The sequence below is a fragment of the Thermothielavioides terrestris genome, chromosome 5 (genome assembly GCF_000226115.1).
Source record: "Thermothielavioides terrestris NRRL 8126 chromosome 5, complete sequence".
In the NCBI taxonomy this organism is placed as follows: domain Eukaryota; kingdom Fungi; phylum Ascomycota; class Sordariomycetes; order Sordariales; family Chaetomiaceae; genus Thermothielavioides; species Thermothielavioides terrestris.
The window spans coordinates 2,742,755-2,767,554 of NC_016461.1; the positions used below are offsets into that span (position 1 = coordinate 2,742,755).

The window sequence follows — 24,800 nt, forward strand, 5'->3', positions numbered from 1 at the left end:
AGGCAAACACTACCTACTAATCGTGCGGTATGCCATAGTGGCTGGCAAACGATGGCCCGCTTCAAACGGTCAAGACACACTAACTATTCCGTACACTACCCGCATTGCGCATCACGCTGGTTGACCACCTCCATGCCTTGAGTTGGTGCTCTGGCCGTGCTAACTCTGCCCCAGGCTGCGCCTCGATGACGACAGCTGGGCCTCGTGCGAAATGACGCCTGTCCTCCACTGAAGTCATTGCCTTCCCACGACCCCCTGTTTGTTCTGTGAAACCCCGTCGTCGAGTCCAAGCAAATGGGTTGGTAAGTTATCACATAGCAGTTAAGTATCTCATCGGAAGATGGCATTAGCTTTTTCCCATGGTATCCGGCATACCTGCCTTTCACAGGCATGATCGCTCGCCTCTCCGTGATAATTCCCTTCCAATCACCCTCAAGCGCCCGTATGTTGCGGATCATACCACCGCAAATAGGTGCCATTGTCATCTAGCCACGGTTTACTTCATATTTATTATTTTTTTTGGATTTTTAACCTCTTTTTTTTTTTTTTTTTTTTTTTTTTTTTTTTTTTTTTTTTTTTTTTTTTTTTTTTGGTTCCTCCTGGATTCCCGCACAACGCAACACTCCTAGATGAGTTAGATCACCCTCAAGAAGTTCCACTTCAAAGCGCCTGCAGCAAGTTGGGGAACCGGGGTAGCTTATGATGGTTAGTATATTGATCACGGAGTATTCCGTACTTGGCTGCACGCCAACCCGTGACATTCAGCTGCCGTCATCACCGCGGCTCAGCAACAGCTTCGCGAACGCATCGGGCACACCCCCGCATTCGAGTTTTTCAGCACATGTCCCTTGCATGACGCCACAGGCTAGAGCGGAGCGCAAATGCAGCCTGCTGCAAGGGCAGCGTAGCATGCGTCGGAGCATGCTGGCAACCAGAGGAGGGCGCCGCCGAGCTCTTACAGATTGGCGACGACATACCTTGAGAGTGAATATGCAGGGATTGCTGTCGCTGATGCCACTATTTCTTTGTCTGGTTGAGTGCCTCCCAAGCATCACGCCTCTCCGGGTTTTACCGCTAGGTGAGTCCGGCCAGCCTTCAAGACGGGGATGCCGCCACATCGACAGCTAATTAGTCGTTCAGATAGGGCCCGTGGCCGCTTATTTACATATTTTGTCGCTAGAGAGGAGAGCCAAGAGGGTAATCAAAATCATACCGCATTCCAAAACAGACTGAGTGTGCAGAATAATACGCTTCACTTGAGGTGACGGGTTCTACGAAGACTAGCTACCTACGTAGGGCTCACGAGGGAAATGAGCACCAAACAGCCGCTATGAGGTCTGCTCCTCCTCCTTTTGCTGTTTTTATTCGTCTGTTACAGCCTGTTTCCTGCGTCGATTATGTTGGAACCGCTGCGCAGGCTCAGGAAGATGAAGCTATCACGATGCAAGCAATGCGCACAACTGGGAACAATCGTGGTGTTGAGGATGTTGTATTGTGGGAGAGTTCTCCTGATCAGGAGCCCAGTCTTGGGCGGCAGTTGGGCATCAAGCCGGTGGATCCTAATCTCGGTGGGCCGGCCCGGTGCCCCGGGCCGGGCTGGTTCTGACAGATTACTTCCTATCGCCTATCGCGCAATGCACCGGCACTCCCCGTCTTCAGATTGCCGAGAGCCCGAGACCCAGTCCGGGTATCAGAAGCTGGGTGTAATAGCTCCTAACGGAGATGTTCGAGAGCCATTTATGTTGGTTTGCGTTTTTTATGTTGGTTTGCGATTTTTATGTCGATTTGCGATTTTACTTTCAGTCCGGTAGGCTGATATGTTCGCTTGTGAGTCTTCTAGTTTGCGATTAAGGGACACACTGCTATCGGGGTTATGTTTTCACATGCTGATGAGGTGTCAGACCACTGAGCTAAATCTCTGGGTCCTGGGATCTCATATTTTGTTATTGGGACTCTTGTTGCTCAAGAGCCCCAAGGCCATATGCCAACAACCTCCTCAACTTTGCCAACCGTTTTTGGTTGGGAACGCTGCTTGAGCTTTGTATACTCCTTTTCACACCGAGGCACAGTCACCTTTCTCTAAGGCCGCGCTTTGATCATGATTTGAACAAGGGACTGTGTGTGGAGCGCCCGCAACAGCCAATTAGGTTCTCAAGGCGAATGAGAGAGACTCTTAATTGTTGGACCCACTGCGCGGAAGCGATCAATTGAAGCTATCGCGATCCGAGCACTCAACAGCAAGGCGTTCAAGCGTGGTGTTGATCTGTGTATTGGATGGAAGACTGTGCAAGAGAGGGCGCCCTGTTGGGCTGCAGTTGGGCTCCCGGATATCCGGGGCCGGGGGACCCCTGATCACGGATACCCGGCCCGAAGTGCCGGGTGGGGCCGAACCAAACCTCCGGTTCTGACCGAGCACAACAAAAGGAGAACAGAGGGCTGCGAAAATGCCTACTTTTCCTTTTGCCCTCGAGTACTATTCCAACGCAATTGCGTGACAGGTCAATGCTTTTCATTTCTCTTCACATTTTGCGATCATGTGTCTCAAAACCCGAAGTCCCTCGATTCTATTAACGCCTACTGCGGCGCATTCCCCTTGAGAGACGACAATATATACACATCAAAGATACGAGTTATGGATTATGAAACCGCGTGACAGCTGCCGATCGGGACGGCCGCCCTTAAACGCCGACGCAGACGTAGTAGCCAAGCCACAGGTTGTCGCAGGCGGCATCGACGTGCGGGTTCCAGGACTTGAAACTGGAGTCAGAGACGCCAGCGGACTTCTCAATCCCAGCGCACGTGTCCCCACTCTTCACCTGGTAGAACTTCTTGCAGTTGCTCACAGTGTTGGGCATCAGAGGCGACGGGGTGCTAGGGCCGGTGGCGCCGGGCGCGCCGACACAGACGTAGTAGCCCAACCACAGGTTATCGCAGGCGGCGTCGATGCTCGGGTTCCAGGACTTGAAATTGGAGTCCGAAACTCCCTGAGACTGCTCAATAGACTGGCAGGAGTCCCCACTCTTCACCTGGTAGTACTTGTTGCAGTCGCTCGTGGTGTTGGGCATCAGAGGCGACGGGGTGCTAGGGCCGGTGGCGCCGGGCGCGCCGACACAGACGTAGTAGCCCAACCACAGGTTATCGCAGGCGGCGTCGATGCTCGGGTTCCAGGACTTGAAGTTGGAGTCCGAAATTCCCTGAGACTGCTCAATAGCCTGGCAGGAATCCCCACTCTGAATCTGGTAGTATTTGTTGCAGTCGCTCGTGGTGTTGGGCATCAGAGGCGACGGGGTGCTGGGGCCGGTGGCGCCGGGCACGCCGACGCAGACGTAGTAGCCCAGCCACAGGTTGTCGCAGGCGGCATCGATGGTCGGGTTCCAAGACCGGAACTCGTCGTCCGTAATTCCAGCGGACTGCTCAATAGATGCGCAAGCGTCCCCACTCTGCACCTGGTGAAACTTGTTGCAGTCGCTCGCGAGGCTGGGCATCAGGGGCGAGGGGGTGGTGGAACTGGGGCTCGTAGTCGTGCTGGTGATCAAGGTGGTCGACGGCCTGGTGGAGGTGCTCGTTGTCACCGTGACCGTGGTCGGTGTGGTGGTGGGGGTGACGGTGGTCGGGGTGCTCGTTGTCACCGTGACCGTGGTCGGTGTGGCGGTGGAGGTGGTGGTAGTCACTGTACCAAGGACACAATATTCCTGTCCAGCGACCAGATCACCGGGGCACGAGACGGAAGGATTGAGCGCCTGAAAGTCGGCTTGTGACAAGCCCCAGAAGGCGGCCATAGAAGCACAAGTGTCCCCGCTGACGGCGGTGACCTGGAAGTCGCACACGACAGACGTGGTCTGGCCCACGGCTGCGATAGACATCTTCTGGCCCATGATTGCTGGCTTTGTGGGGGGCTGGGGATAGAATGGGAAAGGAGGCCAATGAGGCAGAGCAACGCCTGAAGGGGTCCCACGTCAAGGGAAGGTTTCACAGTTGACCTGGGCGTCCGCGTGCCGAGCAGTTGGACTTTCCTACCTACCGTCACAGCCCCTACTTATACATCGATTTCTTGCACTTGGAATGACTCGCTCTCATCGGCTGCTCCACTCCTTCACCAAACATTCGGAACTCGCTGACCTGCCGCCCGCAGAGCTCGGTAGCTGCCTAGGTAGGTAACCTATGGGTAAGCTGTGGATAACCTAGGCGCCTAGCGGAGAACCGAGGAGGAAGTTGGAACTGGAAGTGCTGTAGTGTAGTACGGTAGGAATTTATTGCATTTCGCTTCTGATCCTTCGAAGACAACATGGTCTTGAACTCGAGCAGACACCGAGGCCGGCCGTGATCGCGTGCACGTAGTGTAGTAGTGTCAGGTGCTTTGCCACGGTACTATCGAGTCTCCAGCCGCCTAGCAGGCCATTGACCGAGCGCACGGGTGTGAGCCGCGCGCCGTGGTTGGCTGGCTATGCGGCAACGCGGCACGGTCGTAGTGTACACACAGAGTGTACTAGTAATCTGTCGTGAGACTAAGGTTACTTTGGCCGCGCCCCCTAATTGGGCAAGGGCCCAGGGGTCAGGTCAGGCACGACGGAGCACTTCGGTACTCTCCACTCCATACCGCAGTACACTCGGTCAGGTCCGCCGGAAGTAACGTCGCCTGCATCACCCCCCGCGCGCCTGGCCCCACTCAGGCATAGTGTGCAGTATGCGGCTCTTGGCATTCAATTTCGATTACACGATTCCGTTCCCCAAGACGGGAACAGAACGCCTGACGCTTTCTCCTGATGTCTCGTCTCGTGGTCTGCTACCGAACACAGTACACAACTGGCTTTCCTTTCTGCTGCTGCCTTCTATTCACTTCCATTTCCATTTTCTCCGTGCCGCTCGCCCGCTGGAATCCTCCGATGCGCGCCGCCTCTCGTTTCTGCTCGTTCTTCCTCCCCTAACCCACAACCGACACCTGGCACCTGACACCTGACAACCCACAAGCGGAAACCCACCACCAAACATGACGACGGCCTTGTCGCTCTTGGCCCTGCTGTGGGCAGCTGGAGCTGCTCTGGGCGCTGACACGGCAACGCCGACCTTTCCTGCGACGTTCGAGGTCGATTTGATCTTCCCGCGCAACGAAACGTACGCGCCAACGCCCTTCTTCCCCATCGTTTTTGCTGTCCAGAACGCCGCCCTGGCCCGGTCGATCGAGACGGACTTCGACCTGGAGCTGTATGACACCACCGCCGGCCACAACTTCTCCGGCGAGAGCCCCTTTCTAAAACCGGAGCGCTTCAACTTCACTACCGAGCCGACGTATATCTACACGTGGGTCGCCAGCCTTGGAACGACACACGGCCTCGCAGAGACCACGCACCAGCTCTCATGGAGCTTCAGTTCAGTGAACTGCTCAAATTCGAGCGAATACTTCCATCTCGGCGGGGCCCTCCAGCCGGCCAACCCGGTCTTTTTTACTATCCGTAACGGCACCCAACAGACCGACTTCGTTGCCGCTCTGGCGAACAACGAGTCGTGCGCCGACAGGAGCCACGCCGCCTTCAACGTGACCGGCACGTTGCCGGCCGCGCCGTTGTTGCAAAACGGCTACAACTCATGCGCCGTCCTCTCCAATGTGCAGCCGTTTGTGTCGGGAAACCCGTGTGCAGTGAAGCTCAGCACCGAGACGGCAAGCAGCATCATGGCGGCCATGACGGCCGAGGTCTGCAAGGACAACAACAACAACGTGACCTTCTTGAGCTGCCCGTCAACGGGGGCGGCGCCCTCTGGGCGGGGGAAGGCGAGGTACACCGTTATGCTGGGAGCGTTGGGTTTTATCGCGGCTTTGTGGCTACTCTGATCTAGTCTGTAGTGTAAAGCGCGAGAATGCGCGGCATCACGTGGACATTTCGGGTCCATCATTAATATTTTTTTTTTTTTTTTTTTTTTTTTTTTTCTTCCGTTTCTTTGGATCGCCTGTCTTGACTTTGGACTTTGCGCACCCAGTTAGCTAATACCTGAATTCACTCTGGTTCTGCCATGTGTTTATTCATGCTCCGACCTCTGGTGCGCATGCACTGCAGCAGACGCCTCCCAGGAGAGCAACCTCGAGCGAACTCGGCCGTCGTCTCCGAGCGGCGTCCAGGTCCCTGGTTACCCTCGCGCCCCGAGCATTATCGGCTCAAATCATCCGCCAACCGTCCCCATTGCACTCAATCCATTGGCAGTTTGCATTAGTGCTACTACACTACCTGCCAGGGGCGGCCTGCGTGTCTCCCACCGGAAATTTTGCAGTGAGCGCCACCATGCAGCCTATATTCCGTACAGTAGAAAGCTACCTTACTGCCTAGTGTACATACGGAACTAGACGAGAGGTATGCCGTGTACTGTCGCGTACTGTATGGACGTCGGCACAGGAATACCCGATGTGCCGAGCAATGTCGGTAGCGAACGAAGCCACCGCCAACCTCGCCGCCCTCGAAGGCTGCGGGGCCTCAGCGCCCACCGCATCGCCTTTTTAAGCTTCCATATCAGCCAATTCTGCGTTTTCTGGCAAAGTCTGCACTTTCCAGCCTCTTCAACGCAACTAGCAACATCGCCAATTCGCAACGCTTCCTGTGGCGACACAGTACCTAGGCCGCGTGGTGAACGCTTCGCTGCAAAATTTTGGTGGGAGAGGCACAGGCCGTCCCTGGCGGGTAGTGTATGGACATAGATTGTACTCCGTACTCTACCTAGGTACCAAGTCCTGTGTAATCCGTAGTGTAGTAGCACTAATGACACTGCTAACGTGGAGGATTTACACCACATAATGGGGTCCGCCATGATGCTCACTGTTGCCTCCCTGCAGACGAATTCATTCACCGAGTGTCTAGGTTACCTCCCTTTACCCGACCAGTTGCGAGGCGCAGCGGCCGTTTTCTGGCCCAATGTCGCGCGATTCTCAGTCCCGAGCCGTGTCCGCTTTCCGGGTGCCCCTCGGCCATGCCTACAGGTACCTAGACCCACCCTGTGTTACTGCGGCGCATGCGCTTGGCCCCCACCAAACTAACCATCCCGGTCGACCTACACCACGTTTCTCCGACGACCCGGATCAGGACATGTGTGCCCGCCCCTAGAGCGGATTGGAGGCTGTAAGCGCGATGGGCGCCTGATGTAATCTGAGCGTCGCGCGAAGGATGCGGCCGTCTCCATCGCGACCGGATGCCCATTGCCACCGTGGGGGGGCTTGCATCTCTGCGTCTCCAGCAGGCTGCAACGCGAACGGGCCGACCGAACCGGACGACGATGGCAGCACTCCGCCATGGACATAAAAGACGAAATTTCGTCTTGCTGCCGGCTGGGGCTTGAGGCTGGCAGCCAGGCAGGCAAGCAGCACCGGCCGAGTTGACGCTGCGCTTCCGATTCACCCTCTTTCACCTTCCCTGGTGTCACTCCTTTGTTTGTCTTCTTTCCCACCCCTTTTCCCCCTTTCCCCCCCAGTTCCTTGGCGTCATGCCCTCGGTCACGGCCCTGGGCGTGGCCGCCCTCTTCCTGTCCTTCGGGGCAGTGGAGGGTGGCTTGACGCCGAACCCGCCGTTGCGGAAGTCGGCGTCCGTGTCCTACCGGCCGAGCGACGACTGTCCCAGGCTCTGCAGCGTCTCGGGACCAGACCCGGCCAACTGGACCGTGTACCACAGCTTGGACCAGGTGTCGCACTGCCAGGAGACGGTTTTCTACCACTTTGGCATCAACGACCTGGTGGATGATGCCAGCAAGCACCACCGCATCTACGCCTGCACTTCGTTTGGCGCCTCCAAGAAGGTCGGCTTCGTGGTGCCGGCCGAGAAGACGGCGGCGCAGACGGTCAACAATGCCTCCTTCACCTTGGGCACGTCGGACCGGAGCGGGGGGCCTAAACCGGTCGATCCCAGCCAGCTGTCCAGGCAGATTCGTCAATTTTTGACTAACGGCTTCACCGCCGACGGCAACGGGCCGCTCGTCTTGTTTGCCCAGAACCTCGGCACTACCGCCGGCCTCTACATGGGCAAAGCCGTGGACATGCGGTCGACGGGGACTGACGCCCTGGTGGCCCTGGAGAACGCGGTCCGCGCCTCCAACGTCACGGGCCGCGCCGTGGCCATGCAGCTGTGTGGGAAGGGCTATGACGGGGACCACGTCGTCGGCTTCATGGCCGCCAGCGGCTCGTCCTTCGCGCCCGTGCAGCAGGCGGTGCAGTCGTGGGCCAATGCCACCTGCCTGGACCTCAACTCCACGTTGCAGGTCTCCAGCACGGCCAGGTTCACCACGCCCCTGGTGCCGCTGGCATCCAACGCGACCATCAACGGCACCGCGACGGGCGCAACCAACGCGACCGCCGCGGCCCGGCTCTACACAACAAGGCTGGGGCGTCGGGATGACTGCCGGACGATCCAGGTGGCGGCCGGCGACGGCTGCTCGACGCTGGCGGCCAAGTGTGGCATCTCGGCCGCCGACTTTACCAAGTACAACCCGGACTCGTCGCTGTGCTCGACCCTGACCCCCGGCCAGCATGTTTGCTGCTCTGCCGGCACGCTTCCCGACTTCCGGCCCAAGCCCAACGCCGACGGGACGTGCGCCACTTACAAGACGGCGGCCGGCGACTCGTGCTCCAGCATTGCGGCGAGCAACAGCCTCACGGCCGACGACATTGAGTCCTTCAACAATCAGACCTGGGGCTGGAACGGCTGCGACAACTTGTGGACCGGCATCAACATCTGCCTGAGCACCGGCGACCCCCCCATGCCGGCCGCGGACCCCAACGCCAAGTGCGGCCCCACAGTGCCCGGCACCGAGAGGCCGTCCGACTGGTCCGACATTTCGAATCTGAACCCGTGCCCGCTCAATGCCTGCTGCGACGTCTGGGGCCAGTGCGGCGTGACAAAGGAGTTCTGCACCGATACGGGCACGGGCGCCCCCGGCACGGCCAAGCCCGGCACCAACGGCTGCATCTCCAACTGCGGCACCGACGTGGTCAAGGGCAGCGCGCCCGCTGAGTTCATCAAGCTGGCCTACTTCGAGGGCTTCGGCATGAACCGCCCGTGCCTGTTCCAGGACGCGCGCCAGATCGACCCGAACCAGTTCAGCCATATCCATTTTGCCTTTGGCACCTTGACAGACGACTTCCAGGTGACGACGGGCGACGCTCTCAGCACGTACGAGTTTAACGCTTTCACGAGGCTGCAGGGCGTGAAGCGCGTCATCTCCTTCGGCGGCTGGGATTTCTCGACCAACCCCTCCACCTATAACATTTTCCGCAGCGGCGTCACTCCAGCTAATGTCCGTCAAACCCGAGCTCCTTTTCTTTTGCCGCTTTTGGTTTCGGGTAGCTCTTAGTTGCTCCCGAAACAGTTCCTTTGCACCCGAGTTGCTCCCGATGTCCAGATTAGGGAAGAACTAACTCGCTTTTTGTTGGACAGAGAATGACTTTGGCCACCAACATCGCCAACTTCGTCAAAGCTCACAACCTGGACGGAGTCGACATCGATTGGGAATATCCCGGGGTGAGTTGCGCACATGCAAACCCTACTAACCCCTGAGCTCCCCCCCCCCCCCCCCCCCCCCCCAAAAAAAAAAAAAAAAAGAAAAAAAAAAGGAAAAAAAAAAAAGAAAAGAAAAGAAAAGAAAAAACCACCCCCTCTTCTCTAATCTACGAGTACGTAATATCATGTGCGACCAAGTGCTAACCCGCAAGCGCACCTGGGACAGGAACCCGACATTGAGGGAATCCCTCCCGACTCAGAGGATTCCCCGACCAACTACCTCGCCTTCTTGGTTGTGCTCAAGAACCTCCTGCCCGGCAAGACCGTGTCGATCGCGGCGCCGGCGTCCTACTGGTACCTCAAAGCGTTCCCGATCGCCGCCATCTCCAAGGTGGTAGACTATATTGTGTACATGACGTACGACCTCCACGGCCAGTGGGACGCTGGCGGCCAGTATTCGCAGGAGGGCTGCAGCACTGGCAACTGCCTGCGTAGCCACGTCAACTTGACCGAGACTATGACCGCTCTGTCTATGGTGAGCTCGCCTTCCTCTCCAGACGCCGCCGGCCCATTTTGACTGACTGGCCACGCTCGTCCCAGATCACCAAAGCCGGCGTGCCGTCGAACAAGGTCGTCGTCGGTGTCACCAGCTACGGGCGCTCGTTTAACATGGCCGACCCCAACTGTTACACGCCCAACTGCCAATACACTGGCTCGAGATCGCAGTCCGACGCCGAACCGGGCCCTTGCACCGGCACGGCCGGCTACATCTCCGACGCCGAGATCAACGACATCTTGGCGAACACCAGCCGGGTCAGCCAAAACTACATGGACAGCACCAGCAACAGCCGCGTGGTCGTCTACGACGGCAACCAGTGGGTCGCCTTCATGGACGACACGGTGCGCTCCGAGCGCTCCAAACTCTACCAGGGGCTTGCCATGGGCGGCACCACCAACTGGGCCAGCGATCTGGAGACGTTCAACCCGGCGCCGGACGCGACCGGGTCGTGGGACGACTTCAAGCTCAACATCAAGATCGGGAACGACCCGTACGCCGAGGGCGATCGCCACGGCAATTGGACCCAAATTCCCTGCGACGACCCGGCGGTGCAGGACATTTCCATGCCGTCGGCCGAGCGTTGGAACAGGCTGGACGGGCCCGACGCCTGGTCCGACGTGATTTCGGTCTGGAAGGACATCGACAAGGCGAAGGGCTGGACGTTCACCGCATCCATCTCCAACACAATCCACGGGCCGGAGAATGCCGACTGCGGCACGCTGACCGACGGGAACAACTGTGAACAGACCCTGCAGTGTGGGTCCGATTTCGTGGGCGGCGGTTCGGGCGCCGTTGGCTACGAGATCTGGAATTCCATGGTTTCCATCCACGAGGTGCGTGCGGCCTGATTTGCCGAGAGGACCCTTCCCCCCCGCCTCCCCTGCAGAATCCGGCTGACCACGATCAACCCCTCCCACAGATATACAGCACCTACAACAAGGCGCTCTACCAGGCTGCCTCCGGGAGCCTGGACCCTTCGCTCAAGGACTTCGAGAACACGTTTGCGCCCGTTCCGCCCCCGCCCGACGACACCTGGCTGGAGATTCTCTTGGCTGCGGTCGACCTTGTGGGCACCATAGGCGTTGCGTCCTACTTCAATTCTGGTATGGAGAGGCTTCCTTCCTCCTGTGCTGTGCTCCATCATCCCGGCTAACGCGAAGGTGCCTATAATTAGTCCTCAAGTTCCTGCCTTCCCTCACAACAGAGTCTGGGAAAGTCGCATATGACAACCTCAAGGACACGAGCAAGGCGCTGGTCGGGTTCAGCGTGTCAATCGCCGCGGCGCTCACCGGCAAAGACGATGGCGGGTAAGAGACCATCCCCTCGCGTGCTCCGTCTTCCCATCCCGCAGCCCATTTACTGACGCGCAAGTGCACAGAGAATGGACCCCAGAAAAACAGGATGCCTTTTCCGCCTACATGGGCCAGGTAGTCACTGGTTGGGGCTACGTCAACGAGCAGTCACTCAGATGGCTTTTTAACGGATCGGACACGTCTATCGACCGGCTGACAACCTTGGTCTCCGACGGCAAGTTTATCGCAGGCGGCGATCATCTTATGCCCAACATCGCCACGGTGGGAACCAGCGACACCTCGCTCTCGGCTATACAGGCCAATATCTCCAAGGCTTTCTTCGCCTTCGCCATTCCGCAAATCTGGTCCCTCTCGGGCACGCATGCCTTTGTCCTCGACAGCGGCTACCCCTGCGATACCCAAGACCCGGTAGGGGATTATGTGGACACCGACGTCATGCACAAGACGTTTGGCTGCTACAACGACAAGTTGTACTATCTCGTCTACCCCGATGGTGACGCCGAGACCTGTGATCCGCCTGCCTGCCCTGGCTGCCAGGAGTCCTGCGTGGATAACAAGTTCTCGATGCCGCCGGGCCTCGACTCGCTCGACGGGTCGGCCTTCGGCGGCGTCAAGGTGTCGGACCTGATAGCCGGCGCGGTGCGCAGCTACCAGGCCAACGGAAACGCCAACGGCGGCCCCACGGCGTCCACCAACCAGGGCTCCACACTCGACGACCTCCTGAACTCGGACGTCACCACGCCCGGCTTCATCAACATTCCCGTATGCAGCGCCGACCTGGCATACCAGGTCTGGTCGGATCTCTCGATCGACAAAAGCGTGCCCAACTGGCCGTGCTACATCAAGCCGTCACCGGACGACTGCCAGGACTCGTCCTTCATCGACCAGACCAGCGACGCGTCGCCGTCGGTCGACGACTGCATGGGCATCGTGCACAACATCCAGGGCACACAGGGCGAGTGGGAGGTCGAGAACGCCATCGGCGAGCAGCACCAGCTCGTCCAGTACGGCAGCTGCAAATTCGGCATCCAGGGCCTCAACAAGCAGGGCAACGTCGCCTTCTACGTCGGCGCCCAGGACATCGTCGACATCATCACCGACTCGATCAAGCAGTTTGGCGGCAGCGGCAAGGTGGGCGCCAAGGGCTACATGGACTGCAGGGGCAACGTGAACGACCAGGACGTCGAGTGGGGTCTGTACTAGGTGGTGCACGCCTCGGGCGGCGGCGGGCACTGGAATAGGTTTCTTTTTTCTTCTCTTCACGACGTATCTTGTATTGGTACGATCATGATTCCGACGACGTTGGCGGTCTGTAAAGCAGACTGTCAATTTTTTTTTCTTTTAATTTGAAACATAAGGCAACTACTACGAAAAAGAGGAGTAATTGTCATCCGAACATCTGGGCAAGTCTCTGCGTAACAATGGCATCTCGTGCAGTGGTGATGAGAGGGACAGTATCGGATCTCCCTCCAGGACCTCGTGGGTCACTGCTCTGGGCACGATGCAGAAGGGTTGTCTCATCTTGCAGATGGGAACATACGCTTGTCCACCCCTGGGTCCAAACTATGCTATATGCGCAGCCAGAGTCAGATTTCCTCGGCGGTTAAGATGCTGCTGGTCGAAGATAGCGGGACACATCCAGGGCAACTAAAACACACAGTTAGGACAACTATTTCTGGCATAGTAATAGCTAGAGGAGCAGGGGGCATACAGCTTGCCAGTGTCAAGGCGCACTAGGTATATCCGGTCCGTAAAGGGATGTCGTAAATGTGCAATCTTAGGAGGCATAATAGCTGTCTGAGGTGAGCAGCCCAACCAAGATATCCTGAAATGTGGTTAGGGTTCGGGTTAGGACAAGGGAGTGTCCGGCTCGCTTTGCTTCACATGGGCCGCTTATGATAAGCAGTAACTGAGCTCCTCGTCAATTCGTAATCCGTCAGCTCCGCACAACTGAGTCTGACAGAGACAGATGGGGACACTCTTTATCAGCCAATTCCCCCTCCACCTCACTATCCCGCCATTGCTTCGCGCTACTTAACTGCCTCTGCAGGCAACACACCTGCGGCGCCCGGGCTTCCGGTTGAGTTCCTAGTTATTCGTCGCACCTGCGACTGCGCCGTGATGGGCGACTCGGATTTTCGGCCAGCATTGCTGGTCATCGACATGCAAGAGGACTTCTGCCCGCCGGTAAGCATCACACTTGCTCCCTTCTTCCCGGAAAGAACATGTATCTCCTCTGGCGCCCAACACCCGTTCAACCCAAGCATTCCTGTTCTTTAAGTATCCCGCGCATGTCACTTCGATCATTGTGAAACGTCTGGTTCTCTTACCCCCTCGGTTTGTCATTCCAACCAACCCTCTAGTTACGCCTCACAACAGGCCGCTCACATCTCCAACTTGACTATTTTGCTCCCCTCACACCACCTTCACCAACCAACCCCCAAACCCTACCACCAGAAACTAACCACGCCCCGCTTCCTCTCTCCCCACCGACGCAGAACGGCTCCCTCGCCGTCGCCGAAGGCCGGTCCATCGCGCCGCTGATCAACACCCTCCTGGCGCTGCCCGCCTTCCGCCTCAAGATCGGCACCAAAGACTGGCACCCGCCGGACCACATCTCCTTCGCGCACAACCACCCGCCGCCGGACAACCAGCCCTTCACCTCGACCACGACCATCACCAACCCGCTCAACCCACACGAGAGCTACACGACCCGCCTCTGGCCGGCGCACTGCATCCAGTCGACCCCCGGCGCGGCGCTGATCCCGGAACTCGACGCCGCGCGGCTGAGCCACGTGATCGAGAAGGGCACGGACGCGCGCGTCGAGATGTACTCGGCGTTCTACCCGCCGCTGCGCGACCCGCCGGTGGCGGGCGCCGACAGCGGGCTGGCGGGGCTGCTGCGGGCCGCGGGGGTCACGCGCGTGTACGTGGTCGGGCTGGCGGCGGACTTTTGCGTGCGGCACACGGCCGAGGACGCGGTGCGCGAGGGGTTCGAGGCGGTCGTCGTCGAGGACGCGACGCGGGCGGTCGAGCCGGCCGCGTGGGAGGCGGTCGTTAAGAAGGAGATGCAGGCGTGCGGGGTGCAGATTGTGCGGGCGGCGGATTGGGAGGTCAGGAGGTTGTTTGAGGGTGAGGGGAAGTAGCTAGGTATCTACTAAGGGAGTGTGGTGGGCGGAGGTTTTTTGGGGACGATGATGCGAAGGAAGGAGGCAAATGGGGTGATGGGTTCACTAATGGTTATGATTGGGGTCTGGATAGCCATATGAACGCCGCGAGCGTCAAGCAAGCCATGATTGGGACATGAATTGTTTGTGTGTGTGCAGACAATTTCAGAGGGCTCCAAAGGGCAGACTCCAAGGGTGCATATACATTTGCGAGATTGACGTCTCTGCGTCCTCACATACCTATTGGCCCACTATCTTTCGGCACCTCGGACACATCATCGGACACAGCCCATCCGGTTCATTTCTCATGCAATTCATTATTGAGAATACATACACCTTGGAACCAGCGCTACTAATCCCTGGGCAAGCTTAACCTCATGCGAAATCCTGGCGTATGGACCTTTCCCAATCCCGTATATCCGTCGTCTCATCCATCCCGACCAGCATCAGGTAGCTACTTTACCTGCCCACGCGGATAACGCCGGCGGCGATCAGCTTCTGAATCTTGGTGCGGACGTTGGGGTTCTTCATGTGCTCCGCCAGGGCGGCCGGGTCGGACTGCGCCTGCTGCAGGATCGCCTGCATCACAGGGTCTGCCATGATGCCCATGATCTACATCTCGTTAGCACCCTTTCGCAACGCTGTTTTCTCACGGGAAAGGGAGAGGAAAAGAGAAAAGAAACCTACCTCGGGATCGCGCATCAGCCGCTCCCGCGTCTGCTCCTCGGTCTCGTTCTCCCGCGCGGCGTACATGGCGGCAAAGGCCTTCTGCTGCTGCTGCTCGATCTCCTTGGCGTTGGCGCCGCCGTGGTGCTCGGCGTCCACGTTGGCGGCCTCGGTGCAGGCGTCGACGCACTTGCTGTACTCGCGCATGCCGAAGTAGGCCTGCGCCTTGCGGATGTAGGCGCGGATGAACTTGGGGTCCTTCTTGATGGCCGCGTCGCAGTCCTCCAGCGCGCTCGGGAACTCGAGCAGCTTGATGAAGGCGGCCGCGCGGTTGCTGTAGCCGCGCGCGTCGTCGGGCGCCCGCTTGATCATCTCGCTGTAGGCGGCCACGGCGCCCGGCCAGTCCGACTCCTTGAACTTCTTGTTGCCCTCCTCGCGCGCCTCCTCCGCCTTGACCGGGTCGATGTAGGCCTTGCGCGCTGCCTCAATCTTGTTCCGCTCAGCCGCCCGCACCTTGTTAACCACTTCGGGCGTGCGGTGCTCGCGCAGCGACTTGTTGTAGAAGTCGATGGCCTGGCCGAGGTCGCCCAGCTTCTCGTACGCGGTGCCGATGCGGGCGTACGACTTGGCGATGATCTTGAAGTCGGCGTAGAGCGCGCGGCCCTCCTCGACCGCCTTGTTGCAAGTGTCGATGCAGGCCTGGTAGTCGCCCTTCTCGAAATAGGCTGCCCCCAGGTTGTTCAGGTAGACGATGTCCTTGTGCAGGTCCCACGCCGCCTGGTAGTGCTTGATCGCCTCGTCGAAGTTGCGCTTCTTGTAGTTCTCGGTGCCGAGAAGCTTCTCCTTGTCAGCCGCCTCCTTCGCCTTCTTCTTCTCCAGTGCCTCCTCGTCCAGGTCCTCCGGCTCCGGCTCCGGCTCGGGTTCGGGCGCCTTCTTCGCCGGTTTGGGCTTCTTCGGGGTCGCGTCCGGCATCGGCACGTCCTCCTCGGTCTCCACCCGCGAACCGGAGGCACCGGGGGCCCCCTCGCCGGCATCGCGCATATCCATATCCACGCCCATCAGGACGCCCAGGACCTGGATCATCCGAGGGTCGCTGAAAAGCTCCTGGACGTTGTTCGGGTTCTGCCTGATGGCCTGCAGCTTCGTCATGAAACTCGAATCGGCGAGCAACGAGCTGGTCTTGGGGTTGCTGGCGAGCTTCTGGATGAGGTTCGGGTCGCTGAACATCTTGCCGATGCCGCCGGCTGGGTCGAAGCCGCCGCCTTAGAACGGGGTTAGACCGAAGAAACCGAGCCCCGGTTGTGGTCTGGAAAGGCCTTACCTGCACCCCCTGCCTCCTGCTCCATGGCCCGCTTGACGGAGGCCAGGTCGTTCTTCAAGCCGGCGTTGTTAGGGTCAAGCTTCAGACCCTGCTCGTAGGCATCGTGGGCGCCGAGGAGATCCCCTTTCCCGTACAACGCGGCACCCTTCCGCCCCCAGCCCTTGGGCCAGTCTGGCTTCAACTCTGTAGTTTTCTCGGCATCGGCGAGCGCACGATCCCACTCCTTCTTGGACGCGTGGGCTGCTGATCGGTTGCTGTAGAGGATGTGGTTGGTGGGATCGAGCGCGATGGCCTGGGTGAACTTGTCGCTGTGATCTGGTCAGTTTCCGTCTGCCGTGGCAGTTCCCGCGCCTTTCTGCGCCCAACTTACATGGCCTCGTCGAAATTCTTGGCTGCGATGGCCTTGTTGCCCAGAGCTTTGAGCTCTTCCGCAGTCGACATGGCGGGCAAGGCTGTCCTGAGGGCGTTCGAGAAACAGTGCGCTGCGGCGTTGGGTGCTTGGTTGTTGCAAGTCGAGTTCGAGCAAGGGCGTACGTAGTTCAGGCCCGTTCAATAAGGAAGAATATCAGCCTCAAAATCGCTGCAGGTTCACGAGGCTCATGGAATGCTCTGGACTTTCGATGCCTTTCGATGGCGATCCAAGCTTCCCATTGGAGGGCCGGCGGCAAGCTCCCCACAGCAACAGGCGGGGCGCTTTCAGGGCCCCTCCATCCAAATTTGGGGCCCAACCTAGTGGGGCAGCGTTTCCAGGGCACCTTTCTGGTACACTACCTACGGTAGTGTCAAGGATGGTAAAGGAAGAACTTCAAGCTGCAAAAAGACAGTTTCCATATCCAACTGTCTTCCTCTTATCGCTGCCCCTACACGTCTCCCTCTGAATACTCCGCAGGTTTCTATCATGACTGTCACCTACCCCGGGGCAGCAAGAACGCGGTCCAAGGCCCTCCCCCCGCCACAGCAGGAAGGTGCGAGCGCAAACCCTCTGGCGACCCACAGATGTGCCATCGGCTGGAGAAAGGAGCGGAAAGTTCTGCTTCCTGTGAAAAAACCGGCTACAAGTTGCCCACTCCTGTGCCTGTTCAACACGCCGCGATATCTGATGATGTTGTTTCGCTGTGTGCCTCCGCTCCAAGCACCCAATCCGCGAATTCCACATAGGAACTTTACTGAATACTTGGAGCCCAGCTCATCAAACATTCAACCGCGTCTGTGGATTAGCTATCGGTAGGTATGTACAATTTGGCTTGATGGCGCCGGGCCGCTGGACCCAGTCGAACCGATCGAGTAGCTTGGTCCACCAGAGCTCGCCGGTCTTGCCCGCCGTCCTCGGGATAGAATGGTCGAACATGGAGCCGCTCAGGAAAGTGTACGGGAAGCCAAAGTTGGAGGGGAAGGCGGTGGTGTCACTTGGTGTCGAGCACAATCTGGTCGCGGTTGTTACGCGACTTCGTCCACTCGCCCACCAGGACCTCGGACTCGCCCTCCTGATAGCCGCAGGCCGTTGTCGATGAAGTTGCCGCCTTGGCTGTAGAAGTAGTCGAGCATCTCGAACGCATCCTCGCACTTGCACTCCCTGAAACGCGCCGTCTGCCGGCCGCCGAACGTCTGCTCCGAAGTGCCGAGGCGTGGGAAAACAAAGAGGCCAGGGGAGGAGCACAGGGGTACAGGATCTGGGCAAAGGTTAGGAGGGTGTGTTGGTTGGAACGCGTTGCGGACAAGACCTAGAGAGGGGCCGGGGGGGGGGGGGGGGGGGGGGAAGGAGAGAACAACGAGCGAGGCAGTGAGAGCGCTACGAATGTGACTTGAGTTGATGTATAAGGTAGGCAGTGCATTTGAGACTTTGCTAGCCGGGCAGAGTCACGGAGCGAAGATCACCAGCGGGGCAACCGAGGGAGCGAGAACCGTGATCACGATGCCAGTGTATTTCCAATCGCGTTACGAAAGCTGCGCGTGAATGCGACGAACGGTGCCTTCAAGATGGCACGGCGGGACAAGGGATGACGTACGTTGCGGTCCTGGTTATCGTCCCCTCCGGGACGACGTCCCTCGCCGCCATCACCGAGCGAAGCGACTGCAGCCGACATTCTGGCGGGTACGGACGTGAACGAGGCGGGTGAGTTTCGGGAACGGTCTGCAGATAAGCGCACGATGTTCTATTCAACTACCTTAAGGAGAGAAAAGGAGAAGTACAGGTTGCGGTCCTCGCGCGCAGAGTTTTTTAGGGGTTCGCGTGCAGGGGGTTCGGACCGATGTGTATATAGGTCCCAGCTCAGCACGTCCATACATGCCACAGGCATTTGCATACCAATATACGGACGTTAAGCACCACCAACAACAAGAACAACAACAACAACAATCTCCTTATCTTTAGGCAGACCGTTAAGGATAGCGTAGCGCTGTCGATAAGCTCTTTCGGACTTGAGTACCGTCTTAAGCGCCCCGTAGCCGAAGATGGCACCCGCTACGAGAAGGTAGTAGACGACGCTAGCGATAACTTGAACTATTGCCCGTTAATGAGAGACATCCTAGTAGAACGAAGAAGCCTTAGCAAGGCCGCACGCGGAAGGTGGGGGGGTTGGGGAGGAGAAGAAGGCGGCGCTGGATATGGAGCAGTGGTATAACTGGGCGACGTTATTGCGATTTGGTGTTTGGCCAGGCGTTCGGCTGTCTGGAGCGGGCTGAGTACCGCCCCCCGCCTGGATTGCCTTCATTATGGGCACGCTGAAGGTCGTGGCCACGTTCACCTCGCTGAACTATGTCGGGGCCCGCTGGTTGGTGCGGTTTCTGTTCCGGACCGTCGGGCAGCGGCCGATTATGACGTTGCGGAGGATGACGGACGAGCTGGTGAGCAAGCGGCTGGCGATGGAAAAGGGGCGGGATGACCAGTTTGAGGGTTTTCTGAGGTATCGGGAGGAATGGGTGCGTGGTCTTCATCTTCCTCAACCCATCCATTTAGCCACCCATCCACGCCTTGCCCCGCTGGGCAGGCCCTCCGACATTACTGTAGACCTATTCATGTAATTTCCGGCCCCACCCTGTGCCAACCATGTCTCCCCCGAATTTGCAAGCCGCCCATGTCACTACTAGAAAGTCGAGCCCATGCTCGCATAGCTCGACTGGAACTGAAGGTACGTGACCAGTTCGTTATACTCCTTATTGTTGAGGACCGGATCGGGGACCGGCTAGTCGAGATTGAACGGGCGGAGGCCCAGCGTGCCCATCGAGTAGAGGTAGTTCTCGATAAAGGCGTGGTGCCACTGGTATACCTCCTTGTCCAGCTTATTCTGAGTACGCCGCTCCAGGTCTCTAGCGATCTTGCATTTCTTACGATCCTGCCACGCAGATCTCAGTTCCTCTCGGACCTGAGGGTCTCGTATATCAGTGGTCGGGGGGAGATTGTTCTTCTCTATCCAGTAATCTACGTAGACCCTGTCGGTCTAAGGGGACCACGTCCAACGCCTATTGAAGTTTTCTATACTCTCACTACCACAGTCTGGGTCTTTGACGTTGGAAACCAACAACGGCTCCTTGCAAGGATCCTTACGCTGGGGACCCCCTTCTCGGTAGTCGAAGGCCTCGGTGGCCGGGCTGCACTTCCAGAGCCAGCGGATCAGAGCGGCTATTTCCCTGGCGAGCCCCAGCGGCGGCGGTGGGTAGAACAGCGGTTTGGCGTTAGCCGATGGTAGCTCGACGAAGTACTTCTAAACATATCTTTTTCTTTTATTTGGTTTCTTTCTTTTTTGTTTCTCTTTTGTTTCTCTTTTGCTTTTCTTTTCCTCCCTTTTTCGTTTTTCTTCATTGCTTTTTTTCTTTTTCTTTTTTTTCTTTTTCTTACTTTCCCTTTCTGTTTTCTCCTTTCTTTCCTTCTCCCTTTCTTCCTTCCATTCTTGTCTTCTTTCCTCGGCAACTTGAATTCCGAGAGGATGATGCTAAGCGGGCTGCGCCATGGCAAGAACCTCTCCTTCGAGAAGCTCTCCGCAAACGCCTTCCTCCTGACCCTGGCCGGGTCCGAGACATCGGCAACATCGCTGTGCGGAACGACTTATCTCCTACTGACAAACCCCGAGACATTGAAGAAGCTCGCACTTGAGGTTCGAAGGGCATTCAGCCGCGCAGATGACATCACCCTCAATGCGGTCGCTCAACTGCCGTACTTGAATGAGGTCATCGACGAATCCCTTCGCATGTACCCTCCCGCGGCGGCGGATTTGGTCCGAATCGTCCCTCCCGAACAAAAGCTGATCGCTGGTCACTACGTGGCTGGCGGGGTACGTGTCTTCTTGCGTGCTTGTGAACTGGGCGTTGACCAATGTCTGGATACTAATAGGCGGCAGTCGTTCGTTGAAGTCCAGCCGTGGTCCATCAATCACAGCTCTGACAACTGGATCGATCCTTGGCAGTTCAACCCCGACCGCTTTCTCCATGGAGCTGATGCAGCCAGAAAAGAAGGGAATATCTTGGAGGTTTCGCAACCATTCAGCGTAGGGCAACGAACTGCCTCGGACGGAGGTGAGTGTCTGATTTCTCCGGATGCTCACGGCTGAAGCAAGCATTGGCGCCCGCAACAAGCCTTGCATTTGCCGAGATGCGCCTAATTCTAGCCCGCATCATCTTCAACTTCGACATGGAGCTAGGTGAAGGCGCGCAGAACTGGATCGGCCGCCAGAGGACGTTGCCGTTGTGGAGCAGGATACCGCTGAATGTGCACTTCACACCGGTGAAACACGGGGTTCCAGAACTGTACGACGGTAATGTGACTGGACCCAGTCAGAGCCCCTATATCGGGTGACAGCCCATCTGAAAGACGGCTTGGCGCCTTCGCTCGCTAATCAAATCTTCCATCAAGCCGAGCAGACGGCGGGGCCGTCACAGTCGGCTGCGCAGGGGCATCATCGTTGCTCGGTTGGGAGACGGAAGCAAGCGAAACGGCGGAGCTGGATTCAACAGAGCTGGCGGGTGCCACAGCCGTGCTCGATGCGGAGATGGACTTGGGCAGCGTCGTTGCAGGTGTCGAGTCGACGGTTGCGGTGGCACGGCAGCTGACCGCCGCGAGATCCGAGACAGAGGCCAAGATCGTGAGGATGCTCGTGGTCGTCTCGGTCACAGTAACGGCCTTGGGCTCGTAGGTAGGGCTCGCGGTGGTGGGGTCAAGGCTGGGCGCCGAACCCGAGAGGGCGCCGTCACGGACGTAGAACATCGGCGGCTGCGCGTGGATAGATTAGACATTGGTGTCGTTGATGGCGTTGCCCCGACAATTACCATCCTGCTGCCAGCGTTCCAAAGACGGGCAACGGCACTTACAACTGATGTCCCCAGCGGCGGCGGCGGACAGATAGGATTAGCCGAGCAAGCAAGCAACAAGATATCCGGTATTCCTTTAGGAACTACGTGGGGTATTGCAGAATCCTGACTACCGCCCTTAAGTTGACACGCAGAGGACGCGTTTGTCGGCCATTATAACGAACGGTGGGCTACGAAAGAGCATGTAGCCTGAGGAACGATATTCCCCCAGCTCTCCATAAACATACCGCCGAACGAAATGAGTTCTCCTTGCCCTGGGTTCAGCGTCAGCCTCAGCGCCCAGCACGAGATAGCAACACCGACTCATCCATCACTGGAACTATCAATCATGTCCGTTCCATATGTCCAGTGTTAGCGGCTGTCAAGGGTGGTGAGTAATACCAATCAAGGCTCTTTCCATGAGGGATGGCCAGTAGTTCCAGCACGCGCGGAGGAGTAGCACCCGAGAGGCGGGCATCACTAGGTACCTTAGTTTGACTTCAGAGCAGATCGAGGGCCGGTCTAGGGGGAGTGTGATTCGAAATAAAAGAGTCTTGATGAACGACCGGGAGCTGGGCACACGAGAGAGGTTTCCATTTCAGAGCGCAGTCTGAACATGCACGAGGGCCATTACCCATTTTTGGCAGACGGCACGAGATTCACTATTGAGGGAGGCGCGCCCGATGTCGATTCAAAGTGGTCATGCATGCCGAGATACTCTACGTTTCAACAGGAGCATGTTCCATGGACCTGGTTCGTTCGGGTTCGTGAGCTCCTAGGTATGGAAGGACTGTCCCCCCCAGGAACGATGGCAAGGTGGCTGTGCCCTGCCGTACGCTGGCATGATACAAACCAAATTTGGGACGTAGGCGGGTCTCCGTCGGAGAAGAGCTACGGAGGTCCGGCGCTCGCCAGCTGGGTCTTATTCGGCGACTGAGAAACGATGTCTCAGAGCTACCGTGTAACCGCCATGTAGACCACCCGAACCCAGAACTCCGAACCCGATCCCCGGGCATCGGGATCCTTATAGCCAAGCTTGCCCCGTATGCAGCAGACGCACCGCGGCAACCCCTTCAACCAACGCCCTCGCCCTGGTCCAGTCAAGCCGTCGAGCTCGCCCGTCCTCCAACCATCACAATGCGCCTCCACACGCTTCACGAACTCGACAAAACAGAGGGAACCGTCCAGCTGCGCCGTGCTTCCTCCTCCCCGACCGGCGAGACGTCCTCGACGGCCTCGCTCGTGCTCTTCCCGACCCCGTCGGCCACGGACCCCAACGACCCGCTGCGCTGGCCGCGGTGGAAGAAGCACACGGCCTTCCTGTCGGTCTGCGCCTTCACCTTCCTGACCAACTACGGCATCGGCGGGCTGGCGCCGGCGTTCTACCCGCTGTCGCTCGAGTTCGGCCGGACGGCGTCGCAGACCGGCGCGCTCCTGCTTTGGCCGATCCTCGTGCTCGGCGCGTGCAACTTCCTCTGGGTGCCGCTGGCCAACTACCTCGGCAAGCGGCCCGTGTTCGTCGTCAGCTGCGGCCTGCTGTGCGCCAGCCTCGCCTGGGGCGCCGTCGCCCGCTCGTTCGAGTCGCTGCTCTGGTCGAACATTGTGGGTGCCTTCGCGGGCTCGTCGACCGAGGCGCTTGGCGCGAGTATCGTCAATGACTTGTACTTCTTGCACGAGCGGGGCGCCATGATGGGCGTGTACACGGCGTTCATCTCGGGCGGGAACTCGATCGGACCGTTGGTGTGTGGCTTTGTCGTTACCGGCTTGAGCTGGCGATGGCACAAGTGGATTGCGCTGATACTGACGGGCATCAACTTTGTGACGGTGCTGTTGTTTGTGCCGGAGACGAGGTACTATCGTGCCGAGAGCCTGGGGCCCTTGGATGTGGCCTCGTCTTCGAGGGACAATGTGAATGCAAGCACGGATGCAGAAAAGGATGCGAATGGTGTTGTCAGTGAAGGAGAAGTGACAGAGCAGCGGGATACGGTGCCCAAGAAGACGTGGTTGCAGGAATTCAGGGTGTGGTCGGGGGTGACGCCAGACACGAACATTGTCCTGTTCTTCGCCCGGCCATTGCCCCTGTTCGCCTACCCCTGCGTCATCTACGCGTTTCTCGGATACGCCGTCTCGCTGGTGTTGACGGCTTCGGTCAACATGCTCAACTCGTTCGTCCTCCAGGCTCCTCCGTACAGCTGGCCGGCCATGATCAACGGCCTGATCAACATCCCCGGTCTCCTCGGCAACCTTACGGGCTGCATCACGGGCGGCTGGCTTGTGGACAAGTTCTGTGACTGGAGAACCAGGCGCAATAAGGGGGTTTTCGAGCCCGAAACCAGGCTCTACCTGTGCCTCATACCGCTGGTCATCACTGGAGCAGGGTGCATCCTTTTCGGGTACGGCGTCGAGAGGACACTGCATTGGACAAGTCTCTTCTTCGGATACGGCATGATTTCGGTGGCACTGACGGCCATCCCGACCACAACGATGGCATACGTCTCGGACTGTGTCTTGCCCGTCAACTCGGATGCGCTGATGCTGGTCAATGGTGAGTTCCTCGTTCTGACGGTCTCCTCCCCAACCGGAGGAAAAATCAAGCACTAAAGCTACCGCAGGCTCCAAGAACATCGTCGCGTTCGGGTTTCTGTACGGAGTCGTACCGTGGGTCGAAAGGGTAGGCTATGTGGACTGCTTCGGCACCCAGGCCGGCATCTTTGTTGCCGTCATCGGCCTCGGCATGCTGCTGCTGATCCCGTTCGGCGAGAAGATCAGACATGTCCAAGCACGGTGGCGCATTATCCTGTAGCGGGGCGTCTCCTGCCAGCCAGCGCTTTCTTTTTTTTTTTTTTTTTTTTTTTTTTTTCTCCTTTTCAACACGGAATCCGAGAATTGTGAGGTGGCTGGAGAGCTTTGGTCACGTCTTAAGCGTCGAGTCATCACATAAGGGGAAGATGAGATAGGTTAAAAGGTGAGAAGTGATCGAAGAGGGAACGAAATTGACTGTTCGATTGTCACACGGCGCAATCTGCA

General features: G+C 58.1%; 8 protein-coding genes across 8 annotated transcripts; 5 read left to right on the top strand and 3 right to left on the bottom strand.

The window, feature by feature from the left end:
- Positions 1 to 2,366: 2,366 nt before the first annotated feature.
- Positions 2,367 to 4,117, bottom strand: THITE_2122186 (carbohydrate-binding module family 50 protein). The gene has a single exon (XM_003656851.1). It carries the CDS (start codon positions 3,873 to 3,875, stop codon positions 2,679 to 2,681), a length of 1,197 nt encoding a protein of 398 aa, XP_003656899.1. The 5' UTR covers positions 3,876 to 4,117; the 3' UTR covers positions 2,367 to 2,678.
- A 619-nt stretch (positions 4,118 to 4,736) lies between these two features.
- Positions 4,737 to 6,008, top strand: THITE_2122187 (uncharacterized protein). The gene has a single exon (XM_003656852.1). It carries the CDS (start codon positions 4,988 to 4,990, stop codon positions 5,825 to 5,827), a length of 840 nt encoding a protein of 279 aa, XP_003656900.1. The 5' UTR covers positions 4,737 to 4,987; the 3' UTR covers positions 5,828 to 6,008.
- A 1,453-nt stretch (positions 6,009 to 7,461) lies between these two features.
- THITE_46100 (glycoside hydrolase family 18 protein) lies at positions 7,462 to 12,542 on the top strand (the record flags this gene model as incomplete). The annotated part of the gene is made up of 7 exons (XM_003656853.1): positions 7,462 to 9,264; positions 9,405 to 9,488; positions 9,694 to 10,002; positions 10,068 to 10,859; positions 10,946 to 11,129; positions 11,201 to 11,333; positions 11,405 to 12,542. The coding sequence occupies 7 exons, from the start codon at positions 7,462 to 7,464 to the stop codon at positions 12,540 to 12,542; spliced, it is 4,443 nt and encodes a 1,480-aa protein (XP_003656901.1).
- Positions 12,543 to 13,248: 706 nt separating this feature from the next.
- On the top strand, positions 13,249 to 14,802 carry THITE_2122194 (uncharacterized protein). Its single transcript, XM_003656854.1, has 2 exons — positions 13,249 to 13,526; positions 13,838 to 14,802. The coding sequence occupies exons 1-2, from the start codon at positions 13,461 to 13,463 to the stop codon at positions 14,483 to 14,485; spliced, it is 714 nt and encodes a 237-aa protein (XP_003656902.1). The 5' UTR covers positions 13,249 to 13,460; the 3' UTR covers positions 14,486 to 14,802.
- A 1,854-nt stretch (positions 14,803 to 16,656) lies between these two features.
- THITE_2122198 (uncharacterized protein) lies at positions 16,657 to 17,113 on the bottom strand. Its single transcript, XM_003656855.1, has 2 exons — positions 16,864 to 17,113; positions 16,657 to 16,794 (listed from the first exon to the last, which is right to left on the bottom strand). The coding sequence occupies exons 1-2, from the start codon at positions 16,932 to 16,934 to the stop codon at positions 16,671 to 16,673; spliced, it is 195 nt and encodes a 64-aa protein (XP_003656903.1). The 5' UTR covers positions 16,935 to 17,113; the 3' UTR covers positions 16,657 to 16,670.
- An 817-nt stretch (positions 17,114 to 17,930) lies between these two features.
- THITE_2092073 (uncharacterized protein) lies at positions 17,931 to 18,577 on the bottom strand (the record flags this gene model as incomplete). The annotated part of the gene is made up of 2 exons (XM_003656856.1): positions 17,931 to 18,098; positions 18,500 to 18,577. The coding sequence occupies 2 exons, from the start codon at positions 18,575 to 18,577 to the stop codon at positions 17,931 to 17,933; spliced, it is 246 nt and encodes an 81-aa protein (XP_003656904.1).
- A 610-nt stretch (positions 18,578 to 19,187) lies between these two features.
- Positions 19,188 to 21,282, top strand: THITE_2055849 (uncharacterized protein; the record flags this gene model as incomplete). The annotated part of the gene is made up of 4 exons (XM_003656857.1): positions 19,188 to 19,412; positions 20,561 to 20,761; positions 20,828 to 21,006; positions 21,063 to 21,282. Coding segments are annotated over 4 exons (825 nt in total), but the record flags the coding sequence as incomplete, so codon positions are not given.
- A 1,628-nt stretch (positions 21,283 to 22,910) lies between these two features.
- On the top strand, positions 22,911 to 24,576 carry THITE_2056235 (uncharacterized protein; the record flags this gene model as incomplete). Its single annotated transcript, XM_003656858.1, has 3 exons — positions 22,911 to 22,955; positions 23,079 to 24,318; positions 24,386 to 24,576. The coding sequence occupies 3 exons, from the start codon at positions 22,911 to 22,913 to the stop codon at positions 24,574 to 24,576; spliced, it is 1,476 nt and encodes a 491-aa protein (XP_003656906.1).
- Between the last annotated feature and the right edge of the window lie 224 nt (positions 24,577 to 24,800).